The sequence below is a fragment of the Rana temporaria genome, chromosome 10 (assembly GCF_905171775.1).
Source record: "Rana temporaria chromosome 10, aRanTem1.1, whole genome shotgun sequence".
NCBI classification, from domain to species: domain Eukaryota; kingdom Metazoa; phylum Chordata; class Amphibia; order Anura; family Ranidae; genus Rana; species Rana temporaria.
This window is the reverse complement of record NC_053498.1, coordinates 141,926,118-141,949,146: the sequence shown is the minus strand read 5'-3', so window position 1 is coordinate 141,949,146 and position 23,029 is coordinate 141,926,118. Positions and strand designations below refer to the sequence as shown.

The window sequence follows — 23,029 nt, the reverse complement described above, 5'->3', positions numbered from 1 at the left end:
TTTTCTTTTTTAAACGAACAAACGCTTTAACAGTTAAGGTCGCGTGGTAAATCCCAAGGAGACAAATTCAATGATAATGTAATCAACTTGCTGCGATGGTGTCTATAATATAGATGCCCACGCTAAGTAGAGAAATCTCCTTGGTGTATGATCCACAGGATCCATAAAGGGAATTAAAATCAAGCTCTACGTGTTTCGCGATATGTATGATCGCTTCCTCAGGAGCTTCTAGGTTGTAAAAAATACATATTTCAATTAAGTGATCAAATACAACAGTATATACTTTTTAACATAATCAAAAAAGCATTATATGTGAAACGCTCACCAAAAAATGTATGCAAATTAAGAATGTTCACAAATACAGCCTCCCAGCTCTACAAAAAATGGCCACCAAAGGGACCACCACCACAGATGGTAAATGTTGGGGCAGGGAACTAAGGACCCCAGATTCCAGGCAACATGCCCGATAAACAGGTGAGAGTGAATATGAAGATGCACCAGGTAACTATAAAGAATATAAAAGTAAATAAAATTGAGGTGCCGTATTAAAAGGCTTCCTATGACGACACAAGGAAAATGGTGTCAATACTTACATAAAAAGTATCAAATACCCAGAAAAATCAGTTTTTTTTCTGAGTATTTGATACTTTCTATGTAAGTATTGACACCATTTTCCTTGTTGGAAAAAGCGTTTCACATGTAATGCTTTTTTGATTATGTTAAAAAGTATATACTGTTGTATTTGATAATTTTTTTAATTCTATTTTTAGATGCAGTTGTCTATCAACATATCACATTTGTGAAATATAAAAAATTGATACATTTTATACACGTGCCTACAAAGTCAATTCTTCCAGATTTGTTCTCAATTTACTCATTAATAGGATGTGGCACAATTGCTATTTATGGTGTTGATTACCACCAAAGGGCATTTGTAATCAATTTATACTCTTAACAGTGAATGTGGCATTTGTGGTATTTGTTCAAGTAAATCTTTTCATTCCAAAATCGAATCCTGAAAGCAAACTTTCTTTTTTTTTAAAGTACTTTTGGATGACATTCCTCAAGTCATTGAATGTACGAATGAGAGAATTGTCATACGAACATTCGTTTGAAAATCAACTAGTGTATGGCTAGCTTGCTGATCTTAAAAATGCAATTTTAAATGGATTGTTCCTGTAATAAAGCAAGCCTTGCAAAGACTGACAATGTCAAAAAAAATTTTTTGTGAAGCTGGATTTTGTACAATAGCAATCTGTACGTCTCTGCAATGCACATTTCCCCATATTCTGCCTCCACTAATGCTGCAAGTATAGAAAAATACCCAGTGATCCTGCCAGGAATCCAGTGATCTCCTAACTTCCTTTAGTGAGCAGACAATTCTGCCTGTGCTGCAGTGCATTGTAGTCAGCCTCTTCAAGACTACAGGACATCTCCCCTCTTCACTGCTTGGAATTGCAGTTGCTGACAGGAAGTGCGGAGTTGTTTTCTGGAAGTTATGAGCGCAGTTCATTTTCCTGCAGAATCAATAGATATTTTTTGCACTTGCAGCATATTTATCCTCTTGCCCCCATTTGCATTTTGCAGAGTAGAGTAGGGACTGGACAGAGACACATGTGTTGGGGCAAAGAGGGTGGGTTTAACACCCGCTCACTTGTGTTCATCCGTTGTGTCTCTGGCCAGTCCCTACTCTATTCCGTAAAATGCTACAGTAAATTTGGGGACACAAAGAGTGGGGCTTTAAAGGCGCCAAAAGAAGTTTACAACATGATCATGTGAGGTAAAAATACATAATTTTATTCATTATCAAATTTTTTAAATAATGATAAAACATGTAATTCATACGTTTCGCCCACAAAAGCTTCCTCAGGAGACTTAAGAGTGCTGCATAAAGTTGATGCTACAGGTGAAAAAGACAAACATTTAAGAGTATTTACAATAAATTGTAAATACAAAATATATTGAATTAGGAAGAGGCCTACCGGATGCTTAAAAAAAAAAAAAAAAACATATTTTCTTAATTCAATGTATTTTGTATAATTATTCATGTAAAATCAAGTCTAAATGACAAAAAGATAATTGTAATATTTAAATAAATACAATTTATTGTAAATACTCTTCTGAGCGAAACATGTAGCGCAGAAGTGGCTGCAATGTTGTATGAATTGCAGGTTATTGTGATAAACTTCTATCATTATTTTTTAAATTTGATATTGAATAAAATATGTATTTTTACCTCACATGATCATGTTGTAAACTTCTTTTGGCACCATTAAAGTCCCGCTCTTTGCGTTCTCAAATTTGCTTACATTCGGGATGTGGTGCCTTATTTCGGCCTTTAGAACTGTACACACGGCCAAGAATGCAGTCAGGAAAAAAATGTTGGTTTTCCTGATGGGATTCCTGGCAAGCTTGGCTTGCCAAGCCATGCATACAGATGGCCATTCAAAAGAACCATTGTTCTTTTGAATGGCAAGAACGCAGTGATGTCATCGACTAAGATGACCCGGCGCTCGTCACATTCGATGCCGTCGCCGCCATCTTGCTACACCCCACACTATCGTTGTATGCTACCGTGCATGCATCAAAGTCATATCGAGCATGCACGGGTTTACCGTGGACAGGTAAGCATACAGACGACCGTTTTTCTCGGCAGGAGCAAGGTTCTCTATTTTCCTGTCGGGATTCCGGCAGTTTTCCCGACGGGAAAACTGCTAGGGAGCATACACACGGCCGGGATTCCCGGCCAAAAGCTCTCCTGGCAGTTTTCCCTCCCGGGAAAACCGGTCGTGTGTACGAGGCTTTTCACTGCCCAAACCTTGCATCAAATGTTACAGTGGACACAACACCAAACTGACACAAATTGGAGGAGAGCCACCAGGTTCAAGTCTGACCTATGACCAGCAATGCAACAAAAAAGATATAGTCCCTAGCCATTAGTCCCTGTGATTAAGCCCCGTGGGTGTGCCGCAGCATGTTGGACGGTGGCTTGGATGGAGGCTGTTTTCACTTTTCACACACAGGTTTTTGTAGTGATGTGCGGCTAAGGACTTTTTCTTTTTCTAATTGGTATTCACGGAGCTGGGACAAGCTCCATCCTCTCCTACACTCCCAGAAGTTCATCAGAAGAGAGCCCATTGGAGCCTTGAGCAGCACCCAAAGTCTGGCATTGGCTCACAAAAATAAGACTGTAGTTGTGCTCAAATCTCAATAACTTGTACACTTTACAATGGTACCAAGATCGCCTGGGTCCTTCCTGCCCCCCCCCCCCCCGCATAAAGACTCTTTTAAAAAGGACACTGGAACTAGGTGGAAAGAGGTAAAAGGAATAAAACATGGTGGAAATGTGCAAATGTTGCAGAGATATACACAAAACACACTTTGAACGATACAAAATTTAATTTCTCTCGAATTTATTTAGAGTGCATACATGTTTCAGTAAAAATCGTTTGCATTTACGGAACGCATAAAAACCTTTCTATGACTGTGGAATCTACTGTGTGTCTGGCAAGCCCCATCTTATGTGTGTGTGGGCAAGGCGTCACCTGCAAGACTGACATTTACTACGTCAAAACGGTTCAGCTTTATTAATCAACTCTGTGCGTGCACCCCAACCCCCAACAATAAATATGCATCACTCTAATCCAACGTTACAGCAACAAATATCATGGCTTTGTCCGTTGCTAAAAAAGGGACACTTATTTTATTTATTCCTTAAGCAAGGCGAAGCGCAAACATTGCCATACTGTATGTAACAGTAACAGATTCTGTAAGAAACAAATACACAGAAATGCCCGATCAGAGATGGCTTTCGCATTCTGGGGCTTTCCTGTAACATCTCAGGAATAGCGGGATTCTTGCAGAATCACCCAAAATAAAGGAAAAATTCAAGTGTATGTAAATGTAAAAGTAGTTTGTTCAGAATGTTGGACATTCCTTCTCATTGTAGTGTTCGCTTAAACAATGTTTTTGTGAATCTGTTGCAGCTTTTTTTGTTACAAAATGATCCTGCCAGTAACAGTATTTCCTGCTTTCGGCTGACAACGCTATACTGCTGCCGCCTATCATTTAGAAGCAGCTTTGTCATCTTGCTGTGGGGGTGATATCACCAGCATTCCCATCCCTTTGTTATGTGCCTGCTTTCATGCGAGAGGATCAGGTAAGTAGCTTATCCCTACTTACCATGCATGCTTTTTCTGTTGGAAGGCCTATCAGATAAGAAGCCTAACAACTAATTGAAAAACCATGTAAGTAGGGACAAGCTAAGGTTCAGCCTGAACCTACGGGAATCGAGCCACCACCCAGGGGAATTCCCCATCCATAGCCACACGTAACAAAGGGATAGGGATTCTGGTTCCATTATTGACCTAATATGGCCACATGGCTCTATTTGGTCAATGACAATGTCCAAAAATTATAACATCTAGAAAATGATACCAGTTAGCATCACCCCTCTTTGTTAGGTGTGGCTGGGGCTCAGGAATGCTGGTTCCATCATTAACCTTATATAGCCACATGGCCATGTTAGGTCAATGATGTAAAAGAATAGCCATATATGATCCGTAAAGACGCTAAACGCGCCCATACAGCATTGCCTATTTCAGGGACTAATCTTGTAACAAACAGAAACTTGTGACTTATCTGTGTATTGCTGCCAAACACACTATTGTAGGGCCTGAAAGACACCTTCTGTATTGTTTTTCAGTGTTGAAGAACACTCTGACCAACTTGACGATCAATGAAAAAACGTCAAGTATTCTACGTGACTCCCATCCTAAACTTTTGAAAGTGTGGGCTCCCTGGGGGTCGTATGCTCTCCCCACACTGCATCTGAACCGCCTGGGCACCTTGTAATTGTTGAAATTGCCGCCTAAGCCTGCAGGAACCCCTCTTGCTTCCCTACTCTTCCCTTCCTCCTTTGTTCCCCATCTTCCCATCACTGGGAATTTCATTTCGCTCCCCCCTTCTTTTTTTCTTCCTTTCCCCCCTCCATTTCTCCTTTTCTGGTGGACGGCTTGCTGGCTCACCTTATCTGACCCCTAATGGTATGCCCCTAGGCCCTCGAGCTTAGGCAATTTGTGCAGACCTATGGCCTTCACCGCAGGGTCGTCTGGTCGATGTTTAGTTGCACAAGATATTACTTATGCCTATATGCTTTGTTTACTTCCTTGTTGTGTACCCCGTTTTTGTTTTTTACATGTGCAACAATAAAAATTATTGTACCACAAAAAATGGTCATATATGGAAAATTACATCAGCCAGCATGCCGCATCTTTGTTAGGTGTGGCTGGGGAATTCCCCAGGCACAGCCGATTGGTCTGGTGGCCTGCTATCTTGTGAAAGTTTCCTGAGCTTTAGCTCAGTCACTGTTAGGCTGAAGACACCGCTGTTAATTGCCAATGGCTTAGCAATGCCAGCCTGCAACAGAAGTGCTGTTACTGGCAGGATCTCCAGGTAAGAAAAAACTAACTTTGCAACAGAGAAACAAAACATTGCTTAAGAAATGTTCTGAGAAAAACAGTAATAAAATGAGCCATGATGCTAAATAGGCTGAAAAACAGATTTAGGGTTTACATACGCTTTACGGTAGCAGCTTCCCTTTGATGTTAAACAGTGCGAGCCATGAAGTCCTATAGACTGGTGCTATGCACAAAGAGTACACAGACCATCTCATAAATAAAGTAGAATTCGGGCAACATGAAAAGGGTAACCTGCATCAAATACGACAGACTAAGTAACGCGAGCAGTCGGGTGACTATATCTTTCAGCTTGTACAATGACAACAACATCAAGATTAAAATTTCCTGAACAATTACATCGACTTTGTATCCTGAAAATTATGAGTTGTTTGCATTTCTTGAGTTCTGTAACCTGGAAGATATCTGCAGTTAAAATTAACACGGAAACAGAAGAAAAAAATAAAATAAAATTTGACCTACTTATACTGCGGTATTCATTACAACATAAACATTTCTTAAACAAAAACTAAAAACAGTGCTCATTTCTACCGATAGACCATAAGAAAAGAAAAATGTCTGCTAATTCTATATTGCTATCACATATATTAATTCATCTATAGGCTTGTGTTCACTAAATAGGAGCCAACTTCAAATAAGGATTTTTTGACTTTAAGACATGCAGCTACACTATCTACAGTGTTTAAAGCCTTAAAGTTTTCACTATAGTCTGACGAATAAAATAGAGGACCAAAAAAAATGTTTAGTAGATTTTGGTAACGTGGAAGTTTGGAAGTTCAAGTTGAGCTTCCGCTTTGGGCCTTGAATTCATATAATTGCCATGTGGAAGTTCAAGTTACTCATGGTGGAAAAGCAAAAAGAACGGAGAAAAGTTGAACTTCAGCTATGGGCCTTGGATTTTACCAAGTGGAAGTTCAAGATACCCATGGTGGAAAAGCTAAATAATTGGAGAAAAGTTGAGCTTCAGCTCTGGGCCTTGGCTTTTTCCACGTGGAAGTTCAAGTTACCCATGGTGAAAAAGCAATAAAAATATTGGAGAAAAGTTGAGCTTCGGCTATGGGCCTTGGATTTTACCACGTGGAAGTTCAAGTTACCCATGGTAAAAAAGCAATAGAAATATTGGAGAAAAGTTGAGCTTCAGCTATGGGCCTTGGATTTTACCACGTGGAAGTTAAAGTTACCCATGGTGGAAAAGAATGGAGAAAAGTTGAACTATAGCTATGGGCCTTGAATTTTACTATGTGGATATTCAAGTTGCCCATGGTGAAAAGGCTAAATAAATGAAGAAAAAGTTGAGCTTCAGCTATGGGCCTTGGCTTTTTCCACGTAGAAGTTCAAGTTACCCATGGTGAAAAAGCAAAATAAATTGAGAAATGTTGAGCTTCAGCTATGGGCCTTGGATTTTGCCATGTAGAAGTTCAAGTAACCCATGGTGGGAAATCAAACAAAATTGGAGAAATGTTAAGCTTCAACTATGGGCCTTGAATTCATGTAACTGCCATTGAAAATTACCTACTGTTGAAAAGCAAAATAATTTTGGCAAAATTTGAGCTTTAGCGAAGGGCCTTAGTTTTTTAGAATTGACTTTGAATTCAAGTTATTTAAATTTAATATCAAATAAATATCAAATGAAATTAATTGATTTGAAGAGGTTGGTTGGGACTTTGTATGAAACGCAACTAATAAAGTAGTATAAAATCACATGATAATGGATTCCAAATTATTATTCAAATTTGAAATGAAAACCAATTTAATGTTAAGCCACTTTAGCAGTCATTAGTTGCAGTTATAGATGGAAAACTGCCATTTGAGTAAATTTGGAAACTGTTATGGTGGAGTCAATGTTCAATTTCCTACTGAAGCCTTTATTGTCAGATTCTACATCTGGGCAAAATTTTCTCTCCAAATTGTCCAACAATTGGGCAGCTGAGTTGTCAACAGTGAACATATGTTGCCTCCTAGTGCTTTAGACATGTGCAGCCCAACTATTCTCCAATATGTCCTAATTTCATGTAAAACTATTTTAATAAATGTAATGTAAAATTACTTATTCGGATTCTAAATTAAACCCATTAAAAAAATTGAAAGCTTGACAAACTGTATTTAATATCTGCATGTCTTAAGGCCCATTTCAAGTTTCAAACCTTTTAGCGTATTTAAAGTCCTGTGCTGTCATAGGTCATATTTTTGATTGGAAATGCCTAAAGATAACTCTTAAAACTGTAAAATGTGCTTCCCGCCCTCCTACTCCAGCTCTCTATGGTGGCATAGATGAGTAATAGACACGTGTGTTTCGTAACAAATCTTCTTCGGATGTATACGAATCTCTGAAAGGACATAGTAACAAATTTCAACGAATCTCAAAAAAAGTTATAACGAAATTAAAGAATGCATTCGCTTCATTCGGATGACCTCACACGATGTGATAGTAGTTCAGGCCCATGGAGAAAATAATTAAATTTTCACGTTGGTTCGATAATTTGGTTTCGAGAAAAGTTGTGATTTAAATTGAATTTGTAATTGTCAATTAGTTAAGTTACATAGTCTAGGTCAGTGGTCATCAACCCTGTCCTCAGGGCCCACTAACAGGCCAGGTTTGCAAGATAACAAATACATGACAGGTGATATAATTTGCTGCTCGGTGATTGCAGTATTCTAGTCTGCATCTCCCCAAGGTTATACATACAACCTGGCCTGTTAGTGGGCCCTGAGGACAGGGTTGATGACCACTGGTCTAAAGTGATTCAAATGCTCCATACACACGATTGGGCTTTTTCCCAGGCCAAATCACATCAAAATTTACGATGGAATTTCATCGGAGTAAAATAGAACATGTTTTATAACTAAACTCTGACAAAATTCAATCGGAATATCCAATGAAAAAACTCAGGTGGGTCTACAGACGATCGGAAAATCCGGTGGAAAAAATCCGACTGACTTTTTCCAATCGTGTGTACAAGGCATTAGGTTTTTTTATTCTGTTCGAAAATATGGAGTAGTTTTAAATATATGATTAACAAATCCACCCAAAATCTTAAAACTGAAAACTATATATAGTAATCTTTCAAAAAAAACTGCTACATTTTTCAAATCCAACCCGGATCAACGAATATATAAAACGATTGGCGAAGATATGAGGTGAACTCCAAAAATGAAATAGTTCAACATGACGTAAAACAAAATTGTTCAACGAACAAATGCATCCGAAATGAAACAAAGATTTGCGGCGTGCACATGTCTAATGGTTAATGGCCACGCCCTTCATCTAAAGGCAGACTTGTGGTGCAGAGGAAGAAAGGGGCCTGTCCGAGCAGCTCTGGTATAATATGGAGTGAACTTGGCAAGTGCCTATTAAAACTACGCAGTCATATTTAGGCAAAATTGTGCAAGTGAAGGTAAAAAACTGAATGAAATAAAAATGGAAGTTATTAGTACAGTGTTCATATGACTGAATATCTATTATCACTGGGCTTAAAGGTACCATACACCAGACTGAAATGTACATTCCTAAATTTACAACTGCAATACATTGGTAAGACGTCAACGTTAAAAAAAATAAAGAAAATTAGAAAAGATCTCTTCTGACCAGCTCCATCAACTGCTGTGTGGATTTTAATGCGCCGCTATCAGATGTCGTCAATTGACATCTTGATACTTTGTATCAAACTGAAGAGACATAAAACAATTCCCATTTCTCATTCATGTCCGAATATGGATACCTTTAGCCTTTGTATTTAAGCACTGTATTCTTTATATGGCACAAACACCCAATTCTTAATCCCTGACCTGCACCAAACAGAGGAGTTGCGTCTACCTCACCAGAAACTTTATACATGTGGCCGCCTGCCCAAACGCCTTTTCACAACCTAGAACCAAATATACTGTTGAAACTCATCCAGGAGTATACAGGGTGGGCCATTTATATGGATACACCTTAATAAAATGGGAATGGTTGGCGATGTTAACTTCCTGTTTGTGGCACATTAGTATATGTGAGGGGGGAAACTTTTCAAGATGAGTGGTGACCATGGCGGCCATTTTGAAGTCGGCCATTTTGAATCCAACTTTTGTTTTTTCAATAGGAAGGAGGGTCATGTGACACATCAAACTTATTGGGAATTTCACAAGAAAAACAATGGTGTGCTTGGTTTTAACGTAACTTTATTCTTTCATGAGTTATTTACAAGTTTCTGACCACTTATAAAATGTGTTCAATGTGCTCTCCAGTGACATGCGGCGAGTGCTACGCTGTGGGCTCTTGCTGAGTGAAGCTAGGACAGCCACTGATGTTTCTTTATTAGACCCCTTTCACACTGGATACGCTTACCGTGATTTTAATGCTCCGCTATAGGCGTATCCAGTGTGAAAGGGGTCTAATAAAGAAATATCAGTGGCTGTCCTAGCTTTACTCAGCAAGAGCCCACAGCGTAGCACTCAGGGCTGTGGAGTCGGAGGAAATTTTGGGTACCTGGAGTCGGAGTCAGAGGAAATTTTGGGTACCTGGAGTCGGAGTCAGCAAACAATGCACCGACTCCAACTCCGACTAAATTTAGATTTTCGGAACATTTAGGAGTCAAAACATTTATCTACCGACTCCACAGCCCTGGTAGCACTCGCCGCATGTCACTGGAGAGCACATTGAACACATTTTATAAGTGGTCAGAAACTTGTAAATAACTCATGAAAGTTACGTTAAAACCATTGTTTTTCTTGTGAAATTTCCAATAAGTTTGATGTGTCACACGACCCTCTTCCTATTGAAAAAACAAAAGTTGGATTCAAAATGGCCGACTTCAAAATAGCCATGGTCACCACTCATCTTGAAAAGTTTCCCCACCTCACATATACTAATGTGCCACAAACAGGAAGTTAATATCACCAACCATTCCCATTTTATTAAGGTGTATCCATATAAATGGCCCATCCTGTACATTAAAAAAAAGAAAAAAAATATATAAAAAGAAAAAGGATAAAGCACAAGAGAAATAAAAAGCCATCTACAACATTTTATAATTTCACTCCAGAAATTCTTGTCTACTTGGCAAATAACACACCATTAAAACATGGAGGTTTATGTAACATTGTCAGCATTGCCTACATAGAAGCACAAATCGGAAACTACTAAGCTATAAATTACATCTGGAGGTTATATGTCTTAGCAGGATGTTTTTCTCCTTTTTTTTTTTTTTAGTGTTAACATTAAAACCTTTACCAAAAAAAAAAACCTGATGGAGAGTTTTGCACTAACAGATTAACTATTCAATAAATAACAAAGAAAGAAAAAAAGACAAAAAAAAACATTTCTCTCCTCCAAGTTTGCAGTCAACATTTTTTTTTTTCTTCTTAAAAATAGAGACTTTTTTTTTTTCTTTTTTTGAGGGTTGCACAACACAATTAGCATACTGGAAAAGTGTCATTGAGGTCTCAGAGTTGGGGAGAGAGATACTAATCTATGTACAGGATATTTTTTTATTTTTTTTCACCCCTGAAAAATGTTATTAGTGGACAAACGGTCTAGAGTTTGAGCCGTGAACCGATATCTAAACCACAACTGTTATATACAAACCGGTTACAACAATTTTTTTTTGTTATATAGATTTGTGTTGTTTTTTTTTTTGTTTTGTTTTTTTGTTTAACTTTAACATAAGGCTAGAAAAATTGGAACAAATGATTCGTACTTTAGAAACTTCTAAAATACTTCTCATGTCTGAGGTACTTCTTTTTTTTTTTTTTTTTTTTGTATGCATTTTATCTTCTTCAGAGTAGCACCTGTCAAAAAAACGAGTCCATAAAACGTAATAGTAAAATTAGCCTGTGACTCAATAAATGTATAGTGTGCATTTAAAAATAAGTAGACTTTGGGGCTAAAATATACCGGTAAGTTTTGATCGGAAAAAACAGGTATAAACGATCTCTACAATTTAATGGAGGACTGAAGTCCGTCCTTGAATGTAGGTTTTGTACCCGCTGTGACCATTTGTGTACATTCCTACAATGAAGCAATGTATATCAGTGGTGAATTAAAACGGTCAAGGGGCCTTGGCACCATTTGAACCATGGGCCCCTCAGCAATATACATTTAATGTGCAAGTAAAGAGCATCATCCTAATTGCCCCACAAAATATGACAAGATTTGGCAGCCTTGGATGGCTCAGTAATGTCCTTCTTTTTCCCTGGTTGGTGCACTACACCTAGGGTTCTTTGCTTACCCTTGTGGTCATTTTTGTTACTTTTGGTGTCATTCCATACCTAGTTTCTTGGCCTTGTATACCTCTGAGCAACTTTGACTTGTTAACGCCATGTCTGTACTACCATCAGCTTGCTTGTACCACTCTGACCACCCATTGATAGCCACGTTTTCAATAAAGAGCAATCCTTGATGTTAAAAGAAAAAAGATCATCCTCCTATATTTCTTGAAATAATCTCCAAGCTCCGTAAACCAGTTATATTTTTCCTATATTGAAGGCCATGTGGTAAAAAATAAGTAAGCCCATAGACACGGGAGGGTGGTTAGTTGCAAAGACATGATCCAAGCTCTCTAAGGCAGCAAATGTTCAAACAGTTCCAAAAAATATAGAAGGATGGCTCTGAGGAAGAAAAGCTAAATGGAGCACGCTTATGCCACTGGAGCCATTTATCTCAGAAAGTAACAATAGGCACAGGTATCCCAAACTGCCCAATCAGATTTCTATTGAAGGAAACACGTTGGCTTTAGCTGAACAAGACTTTCAATAAAATTAGGTTTTGGACTTTTTCGCAAATTTCCATATGCAAGGCCTGAAATTTTGTTGGAACAGGTATTATAGCCAACGATTCAGTCCCCTATACATTTTATAAAATCACGGTAAGCATATCCAGTGTGAAAGGGGTCTAATGAAGAATAAAAACTTGCTAGAGGTTCTAAAACTGAAAAGATAAGCTAGTAAGTTATTAGGATCTTGTCTAAAAATTGCCCCTAGTATATCAAGCGCGGCGGGATCCTACGGGGTAAAAGACTGCGCTATGTCAAGATGCCACTGAACTCAACCTATAAGTTGGAGTTTAGACAAGTTCCACAGAGATATGTTAATGAGACAGATTAGATGGAGCAGCCTCTCCTATGAGAGTTCACCAAACCTTCGTGCTTAGGCTTTCACTGTAAAGACCCACATGCCAATCTTCTTTGTCGTCAAAGACTTGCACCTTCTAGTCCCGTATATTAGGTCCTTTACACATGTCAATGTGTAGTGGTGCCGACCTTTCCTATGGGTGTGGTCTGGAGGGAGTGGACATCATTATGTTACAGTGACATCAACTTGTTACACCCCAATCCCTGGGCTTCCTCAGGAGTTGAATATAATGATTATGTTCCCTGGGAATGTGACTGGGACCTCTGGATTATATGTTGACAACATTGTCAACAAGATTTTGATGGTGGAGGATGAAGGTTGTATAATAACGTGTTGCTTTTTTTTTGATTAATAAAGGTTGATTTTTTTTAATATGAATGTTAAAGTGGATGTAAACCCAATTCATGAAATTTGAGCTGGGCACATATATCTGCAGTATTATGTTATCTTTCTTCAAAGAGCGAAGTCCCGTAGGTCTCTCCTGAACTGTTCCTCTGTTATCAACCTGATAACCTCTGACAAATTCTTGGACACATCAGATAAAAACAGCCTGAAATTTCTGTCAGGGGAGGTTGCTAAAAATAGATTAACAGGGAGCTGGACCTGTTACAAAACACCTCGGAGAGAGTCCCTGCCTATGATGAGAGGCCTGTGCTCCAATCAGCAATTTTAGCTATCTTGGCTTTATGCCCAGACATCACACTCTGTGTTAACCAGGAGGAGAATATTTCCTAACAGGATCTGAACATTCTAAACAGTATATATGTGAAGACAGCAGATATGGATGTAAAACTTATGTAGGGAGATTTGGTTCATCTCTGAGGCTGTTCACTTCACTGGGTGTATGGAGGGTTTACATCCACTTTAAAACTTTTCTAGTCCTCATATTTAAAGTTCTGGCCTGTACCATTAACATATCTCTGTGGAAGTATTACAAAAGTTAGAGGACTGCCCCCTATGTGGGGAGTAAGCACACTAATTTGAGAATAGTTTGATTCAGTTATACCTTACTATTTATTTTCTTGCTGTATATTTTATGATGAGAAGGTCTGATTTTTGTAATTTCTAGCCGAAATAGCCAACTTGCAGAAATAACCATGAATTATATAAAATTGGTAATCTAGCTAGACCGTGAAGGTAATGCACAACTTTAGCTCTGATTGAAGGCCTGGAAAACTGTAAGGTGCCTTAATTCTTTAAAACAGGGGTCTCCAAACTTTTTAAACAAAGGGCCACTTTACTGCCTTTCAGACTTTAGGGGGGCCGAACTGTGGCCATTGGGTGTAGATTTTCCCCATCATTGGAGTCAGAGGTTATTGCCCCATCATTGGAGTCAGAGGAAGAGGTTATACTCCATCATCAGAGGGAGGAATTGTGCCCCAATGTTGGTGTCAGTGGAGGGAATAGTGCCTTGTATCAGTGGAAGGAATAGTGTTCCAAGAACCAGATTAAGATAAGCAATGGGCCACATGCAGCCCACGGGCTATAGTTTGGTGACCTCTGCTTTAAAATAACTGGGAGACAAGGGAATGTAAATGTGTCTACCTCTGTCAGTGATAGATAGGACCTGCAAAGGAGACTTGGACACAAAAGTCAGCTTTTGAAATAAAATTATTCCACATATACCGTACTTTTAAAAGCTTTTCTGGGGGAGCAAATTAAATTTCCTAAAATACGACGATGCTGTTAGCAGCATAAAGGTTTGAAGAGCTTTTTGGGACAATTGATCATCCCAAAATCACCTTCATATCAGTTTAAGTTCCAGGAGTGTAGAGAATAGGGCGCTATTCAGTTTACGTCATAGACACCTTAGACAACCATTACTTTCCCAATGCATTTCAATATAAAAGCTCTGGACTGAGGGGCTACCACCTTGGCCGTCCTTTTAAATTTCACCACTGATAAAGATGCCTCTCTGAAACTTTCCAACCTGAATGAGTCAGGGACTTAAATTCTTTAACCTGGGTAATTTTCTTTTGCCATTTTCTGTAACTGTTCAATATCCTAGGCTTTCCCTCAAAAAAAAAAAGCGGCCACTTTAAGAGTTTGTTCCTTCTGTTATATCTGGTCCGCATAGCTTAGCCCCTTGTGTAGAGAGGAACGAGTGATTCTGAGGCACTTTATGGTAATCGCAGCTGATGCATATTCAGCCGCAACCTGAAGTGAAATACGGAATTAGTTCAACATAACGGGCTTTACATCAATCTTCCTTTTCTTCTTTGCATGCGTCTGCTCGTGTGTTAAAAGGTTTATTTTTTGGGCAAAGCCTTTACCGCAAGTGATGCACACAAAGGGCCTTTCCCCGGTATGAAGTCTCTGATGGGTGGTGAGGTTGGCCTTCTGGCTGAAAGTTTTTCCGCATTCGGGACATTCAAACGGTTTCTCCCCTGTGTGGATTCTCTCGTGTCCGATAAGGTTACTGTTATTCTGAAACCTTTTGCTGCAGAACCTACATACGAACCGTCTCTCCTTGGAGAAAGATTTTGGACTTTGCATGATGCTGGAGTTGGGGCTTAAGTCGTTTCCAAACACGCACGACAAAGGCTTTGCTTCGGTTGTATTTTTGATCGATGCTCTTTGAAGAAAGTGGTCCTCGGCGGGGGCCTTTGGACTGGTCTCCACCTTTGGCTGGGGTCTCAGCTGGGCCACGGACCCGTTAAACTGTTTCATTTTCATTTTGTGGATTCCTTGGTGAAGTCTAAGATCGGATAGCTTTAAAAACCTCTTCCCACATTCAGTGCAGTTAAAAGTCCTTTCGGGTTCCTTTGGCAAGGCCGGAACAAAACGTTTGAGGGTGACAGCCTCTTTCTGACCAACTGACCATCTCACCAATCTTTGGCAGTATCCACTATTTTTTATGTTGTACTGGACTTTGTTTGAGGGAATATTTCTTAGGTTGAATTTCTCAGGGCCCCGTGGTCTCTCGATAATTACATCATCATCATCATCTGCATGGGGGAAAAAAATCGTTTTGTATTAACAGTATAATCTTTTTCTCAGAGTCCATTAAAAGACACAGCTCAATAGTAAAAAACCTTGGGTTATACCAACGTTTCTCAACCAGTGTGCCGCGGCACACTGGTGTGCCGTGAAGAGTCCCCAGGTGTGCCGCGGCAAAATGGTCCCAAATATTGTAACACTACTGCTGGGCATTTGTCTTTACAGCGGTACGGTCCGCTGTGTAAAACTCACTTCCCGGCACTCAGGAAGCTGTGCTGGCTGTGCGGGCCTCCCGACCGCGTCTTGCCAACCGAATACGTCATCGGTTGCTATGGGAGGGTCGGATGCACGCACTGCTTCTGTGACGTGAGAGCCGCAGGTACCGTCCTTAACTCTGCCTGGCGCGCTTTTCCCTGAGGGGGAAGAAGAAAGGGTAGAAGAGCCACTGTGACCGACACTGCTCCCCTGCCCGCAGACATGGCCACCCGCTCAGAGAGGGAGAAGGCCCTGAAGCTGAAAAAGCAGCACCAGGCCATCCTGTCTCGTATGCTGAGGGAGGAGGACAACAAGTATTGCGCTGACTGCGAGGCCAAGGGTAAGGTGGTGAGGGGGGGCTCTGCTATGAATAACCAGCTGTCACAGTCACTGACACCCCACATCCTCCATTCATGGCTACAGCACTCTGGATCTGATTGGTTGTTGTGCAGCTCTGACAGTTCTTCTTTCAGTGTATGTGTGCATGTGTACACATGTCTGTTAGTGTGTGTCTGACAAAAGTAGTTCTGATGGTACAGAATAGGGGGGGTCAGGATTAAAAGTAAAATACATACAGACAGATGCGCATGCACACAAACCGACGCACACAAACAGACACACGTGTGTGTTTGTACGTGTGTCTGTTTGTGTGCGTGCGCATCTGTCTGTATGTATGTTACTTTTAATCCTGACCCCCCTATTCCTGTACCATCAGAACTACTTTTGTAGGGCTTGTTCGAGATAGCAGCAAGGACTGCTGCTCCTCTGAAAAGCAATTTGTGTTCATATCGCTTTTCAGGGGCATTTGTCAGCCAGTAAAGAGGCATATCTTGCCTCCTCACCACCTGTTTTAAGCCCGTAAATGCAATGCACACAGTTGCGGGGTAGTTGCAGTACAGCCCCAATCACCCTGGGTATACCTCCAGCTGCAGCCACAGCATGTTTACACCCCCAGCTGTTGCCTCTGCAGCTAAAGGGGCAAAAGTTGGGGGTGGTAAAAACGGCTCAACCATGTGGTTTTACTGCCCCTCCAGCCTGACATGTGAACAAGCTCTTGGTTCTGTATGGATGCGTGCTGCGTGTAGGGCAGCCCATTCATTTCCCTACCCACAGTAATGCGGGGAAAGAAGTCCCCGACCCTTTTTTTTTTTTAATTGTGCCACAACAAAAGCAACCCATGTTTGCCAATGGATGGGGCACCATTAAGATTTAATGGCACCCCTAAAGAGCAGAGCATTTGTCTGTGTGTCAAGAACGAGCGCGATTTTGCACGTGTTCCGCAACACACAGCGACGTGAACCAAGTCTTGGACAGGGGTGCCTCAAGACTGAAAATATTTTTCAAGGGCGCCCCGACTGGAAAAAGGTTGAGAAACACTGGGTTATACCACCGCCTAGAGGGGAAACGGACACCAGGCAATAGAAAACTGAATGTCAGCCCCCTAGAGCAGCCTTTCATAAAGTGGAGGTTCACCCGAAAACTTAATTTTTAACATTAGATTGAGGCTCATTTTGTCAAGGGGAATCAGGTGGTTTTTTTTTAAATTGAAGCAGTACTTACCGTTTTAGAGAGCGATCTTCTCCGCCGCTTCCGGGTATGGGATGCGGGACAGGGCGTTCCTATTTGATTGACAGTCTTCCGACGGTCGCATCTATCGCGTCACGAGAAGCCGAAAAAAGCCGAACGTCGGTGCGCAGGCGCCGTATAGAGCCGCGCCGTCGTTCGGCTACTCGTGACGCGATGTATGCGACCGTCGGAAGCCTGTCAATCAAATAGGAACGCCCAGTCCCGAAGACCATACCCGGAAGCGGCGGAGAAGATCTATCTCTAAAACGGTAAGTACAGCTTCGATTTAAAAAAAAACACCTGATTCCCCTTGACAAAATGAGCATCTGTTTGCCAAGCTGTTGAAAACTGCCAAAGCCGTCCCCCCACTCGGTCAAGCGGGGGCGCCCCTTCAAAAGAGAGCTTTAGGGTTTTGTTTACCAGTTTTCTGGATCCCCGGCTTCTTGCGACCCTGGGGTTGATTCTGAGTCTTAGGCTTTGTGGTTGACTGAGAATGCCATCGCCACTGCCTGGGAGCAGAGTTCCCTGGGACCGGAGAGAGAGACCTATTAAAACATGGGCGTTTCTTCTTTTTCTCTGGTAAAAGAGAAGTCTTACCACTTGAAATTTTTTGGATGTATTTATCCAGATCATCCCCAAAAAGTCATTTCCCATGAAAGGGGAAACCAGCCAACAGCTTTTTGCATGGAGCTTCCGCTGACCAATGTTTTAACCAAAGAATTCTGAGCATATGCACCAATTAGAGCGCAAGACGGGATGCCTGCTGGATAAAATCTCTCATGGCATCAATCGTAAAACATAAGGCCTTAGGCAGGTTTTCCCAAAGTTTAAGCTGGTCTGGAGGGAGACCCTTGAGCCCTTCTTTTACTTGTTCCTTTAGGACCTGACACATAACCACGGCCGCCACGGCAGGTTGGGTCACTGTGCCAGCCAACATAAAGGAAGATTTTAGTAAGGATTCCAACTTCTTTTCAGAAAAATCTTTAAACACCTGAGCATTGTCCACAGGACACAAGAAATGGCTGCATCTACCGCCGGTAGCTTCCATTTTTTAATACATTTTTCCTCCATAGGATAAAGGACATCAAATCTCCTGGGGGGAGAATTTTTTTTATCTGGATGTTGCCAGTCAGTATAAATGAGATTCTCCAGTAAAGGATGAATTGGGAAGGAGCACACAGCTTGTGGCTGGGTTCACACTACTACACTACTTTCATCCTACTTTTCTCTGCTACATTGGTCCTACATTTATCCTACTTTCATGAACAGGATACTACTTTGGTCTGACTTCAATGATATTCAATGGGCCTGAAGTAGGATCAATGTAGGACCAAAAGTAGTACAGGGAGCATTTTCAAAGTCGGACCGACTTGTGTAGGACGCTACAAGACGCTCTCATAGGGAAACATTGAACACAGAGCAAAGTAGGATGAAAGTAGTGTAGTAGTGTGAACCCAGCCTGTGGGGACTTTAAAAAAACCCGGGGAGGAAACAGGAGATTCCCTTACTTCCACAGATGGCAATTTGAATGTGGACCGTACGGCTTCCCGCATAGCACTGTACTTGCATCTTTTGGACCTTAAAAGCAGAAAAAGGCTCCTCTGATCCACCTGAATCCTCTGACTGCTCTTCATCCTTATCCTCCAAAGGCTCCACATCACCCTCATCCTCATCAGACCTTTTTCTGAAGAGGGATCAAAAACAACGGAAGGGGACCTGCTTCGCTTCTTATCCGTTTTAATGGATTTAGCGATTAACGCCGCTATTCTCCCTTCCAAATTTTCTAGAGCTGCTGACAAAGTGTCTTCAGTGACATATGCAGGAGCCAGCACAACAGGAGATGCTGCTATGCCTGACAAAGGCAATGGCTCATCCTGTATAGGTGCTATTGATTCCTCAGGAGAGGATGGCATCTGGGCAGAGCTCCCCGTCCTAAAGTGCTGCAAAGAAGCTGCTTGCAGGACTTTTTTTGACGTCCTGCCAGCGCAGCACCCCTGTGTGAAAGCACTCAGGCTTTCACCCTGGAATTGCAGATGAGGCTTTTTTTCAGGTGCTATTTTTAGCGCTAAAGCGCCTGAAAAACGCCTCCAGTGTGAAAGGGGTCTAAGGGGCGTTTATTCCTTAATCAGCATATGAAGCTTTATAAGCGCTGCACTAAAGATAAATATTTTATTCCAGCTAAAATCTGCAATTAGAGAAAGGCACGGTCATATGTGTGTGGTGTGTAGAAAACTTACCCAGTGTGTAATTTACAACATTTCTTCCATCCACGCACACATTTTCACTATTCACTGGGAGCTCCTTGGTTTTAACTCTCAGTATAACCGGCTCAACACTAGGGAATTCTAGTAACAGGAAAAAGACAAGAAGTTCTGGTTAATTACCCATCCAACCACTCGGATTATAATCCATGTGCCTTGCAAATCCTTGTGGGCTAGTTAAAAATAACGGTCGATGTGCATACAAATGTGATAAAGTGGGATGTTAGTAGGGTTGTCCCGATACCGATACCAGTATCGGTATCGGGACCGATACCGAGTATTTGCGGGAGTACTTGTACTCCCGCAAATGCCCCCGATGCCTCATCCGATACTCGCCCCCCCCCCCGCCGCCGCCGCAACGAATGCCGTCGCATACCGCAACAACGCCGCCGCATGGTTAAACAGCGTGCGGGGAATATCACAGCTTTCATTTGAATAGCTGTAGTGTTTCCCGCCGCGCCGCGTATAGACACTCCCCCTTGCTCGGGATTGGACAGATCCGTCCAATCCCCGGCAAGGGGGAGTGTCTATACGCGGCGCAGCGGGGTACACTACAGCTATTCAAATGAAAGCTGTGATGTTCCCCGCATGCCGATTAACCATGCGGCGGCGGCGGCATCTAGGTATGGGGGGACATGGCTGGATATATGGGGGACATGGCTGGATTTATGGGGGACATGGCTGGATATATGGGGGACATGGCTGGATATAGGGGGGACATGGCTGGATATAGGGGGGACATGGCTGGATATTAGGGGGGACATGGCTGCATATGTGGGGGGACATGGCTGCATATGTGGGGGGACATGGCTGCATATGTGGGGGGACATGGCTGCATATGTGGGGGACATGGCTGGATATGTGGGGGGACGTGGCTGCATATGTGGGGGGACATGGCTGCATATGTGGGGGGACATGGCTGCATATGTGGGGGGACATGGCTGCATATGTGGGGGGACATGGCTGCATATGTGGGGGGACATTGCTGCATATGTGGGGGGACATGGCTGCATTTGTGGGGGGACATGGCTGCATATGTGGGGGACATGGCTGCATTTGTGGGGGGACATGGCTGCATTTGGGGACACATTTAAAAAAAAGTATCGGTATTCGGTATCGGCGAGTACTTGAAAAAAAGTATCGGTACTTGTACTCAGTCCTAAAAAAGTGGTATCGGGACAACCCTAGATGTTAGTGAGCAGGTTACAGCAGCCCGGCATTAGATCTTCACTGAACTGGGCTGCAGAAAGGACAGGATACCGCAAATGTGGATGACAGTAAGTTCAGACGTGCCAGATAGAGAAAATGAATGCACTGCTCCAGGTCTTTGCAGTGCTGTAATGCCCTGGGAAAGGGAGGGGGGGGGGGGGGGCAGAGGTTTGGATCACCTGAAGAACACTAGGGAGAAAATAGAAGGGCGTGACTGCACACCCAATAGTAAAAAATCGAATTTATTTTTATTTCAACAGGTTAAAATCTTGACAGCAGCACAAAACATAGTTAGACGCGTTTCAGATCATTAGTTATGATTAAGCATCAGTGACCTGAAACGCGCCTCCCGTGTTTCCTCTGTGTTCTGTTATTTGCTGCTGTCAAGATTTTCACCTGTTAAAATAAAGGATGCACAGATATATCGGTGGCCGATACATATCGGCCGAAAACAGCTGTTTTTGGGACATGCCGAAACAGCTGTAAAATTGCAGATAATGGGGTAGATTCAGGAAAGAATTACGCCGGCGTATCCATAGATACGCCGCGTAATTCCAAAGCTGCGCCGGCGTATCTACTTTCTGTATTCAGAAAGCAAGATACGCCGACATTAGCCTAAGATACGACTGGCATAAGTCTCTTACGCCGTCGTATCCTAGGGTGCATTCTCACGCTGGCCGCTAGGTGGCGCTTCCGTAGTTGTCAGCGTAGAGTATGCAAATTAAATACTTACGCCGATTCACAAACGTACGTGCGCCCGGCGGTAGTTTTTTACGTCGTTTGCGTAAGTCGTTTTCGCCGTAACGTTGCTCCTGCTATTAGGAGGCGCAGCCAATGTTAAGTATGGACGTCGTTCCCGCGCCGCGATTAGAAAATTTTACGTCGTTTGCGTAAGTCGTCATTCATTCAGCAGAGTTGTCAGAATGACAATCGGCTGTTTTTTTTTTTTTTTTTATCCCGGTACATACCGTATTTTCACCGCCGCTTCCGGGTATGTCTTCTGCGGGACTGGGCGTTCCTAATTGATTGACAGGCTTCCGACCGTCGCATACTGCGCGTCACGAGTTGCCGAAAGAAGCCGAACGTTGGTGCGCAGGCGCCGTATAGAGCCGACTCGCAGTCCGGCTTCTTTCGGCATCTCGTGACGCGCTGTATGCGCCGGTCGGAAGCCGGTCAATCAATTAGGAACGCCCAGTCCCGCAGAAGACATACCCGGAAGCGGCAGTGAAAATACGGTATGTACGGGGATAAAAAAAAAAAAAAAAAAAAACAGCCGATTGTCATTCTGACAACTCGGCTGAATGTAATGTTAAAATATTTTTTGGGGGTGAACCCCCCCCCCCGGTTAAAAAGAAAAAGGAAAAGTAATTTTCGGTTTCGGCCCGACACTTTTTTTTATTTCGGTTTTGTTTCAGTTCTGAAATTTCGGTGCACCACTAATTTTTACTATCGGGAGTGCGGTCATCCACCCTTATTTTCTCCAGTGCAGACATGCGATGGAGGGGGGGGGGGGGGTGTCATAGCTTATTGTAATGAACAGGCTGGATTCTGCTGCATTGATGACCTTGCCCTTCGATAAAGCAAAAATGAAATTGAAATTCTAGCGCCACTGCATACTCATAATAACCAATCATACAAGCCCCCCCCCATTACACCTCACCTTTTTTAGCCGTGTTTTTCTCGCAGGCATTGTAAGGTGTCTTGGCGACAAGCCTCTGTGAAACGGTAACCATATTGGTTTTATTTATACCAGAGGTAGATGCTCTGTGTCCTTGTAGTAAAAGGAAAAAGAGAGAGAGATGGCCGTTATCCTTCAGAAAGCGCAGTCAGTCTACACAGGCTTGTAGAAACCTTGGTAAACTTGTGTACTGGAACCATACTGCTTCACAAAACATGAAGAACTTCACCACCCAAATCAGATTTTTCAGATTTATTTTAAAAAAGAAGATGGAGCTTGTTGCTCTGTCAGGTCTTCCTTGCTGTCTGCCCCTCCCAGCGATAGGCGGAGATGACCATTATCAATACTGGGGTAGATTCAGGTACAGCTGCGCGCTCCTTACGGAGGCGCAGTGTACCCTTTTTACCCTGCGCCTACGCAAATTATTTGCGCTACGCTTCATTCATGAAGCAGTAGCCACGTAATTTGCGTGGGCGCTCCTCAAAATTGCCCGGCGTAAGGGCGCCTAATGTAAATGATCCCGTAGGGGGCGG

General features: G+C 42.2%; 1 protein-coding gene across 1 annotated transcript in view; it reads right to left on the bottom strand.

Annotated features, from left to right (window-relative positions):
* Positions 1-13,577: 13,577 nt before the first annotated feature.
* LOC120915713 (zinc finger protein 567-like) overlaps positions 13,578-23,029 on the bottom strand; it is a 45,912-nt gene continuing 36,460 nt past the window's right edge. Inside the window, exons 8-10 of the mRNA XM_040326450.1 lie at positions 22,479-22,589; positions 19,586-19,693; positions 13,578-15,535 (exon numbers count right to left, since the gene is read on the bottom strand). Coding sequence (XP_040182384.1) covers positions 14,763-15,535; positions 19,586-19,693; positions 22,479-22,589 — 992 coding nt within the window. The 3' untranslated portion in view covers positions 13,578-14,762. The remainder of the gene's footprint in view (positions 15,536-19,585; positions 19,694-22,478; positions 22,590-23,029) is intronic.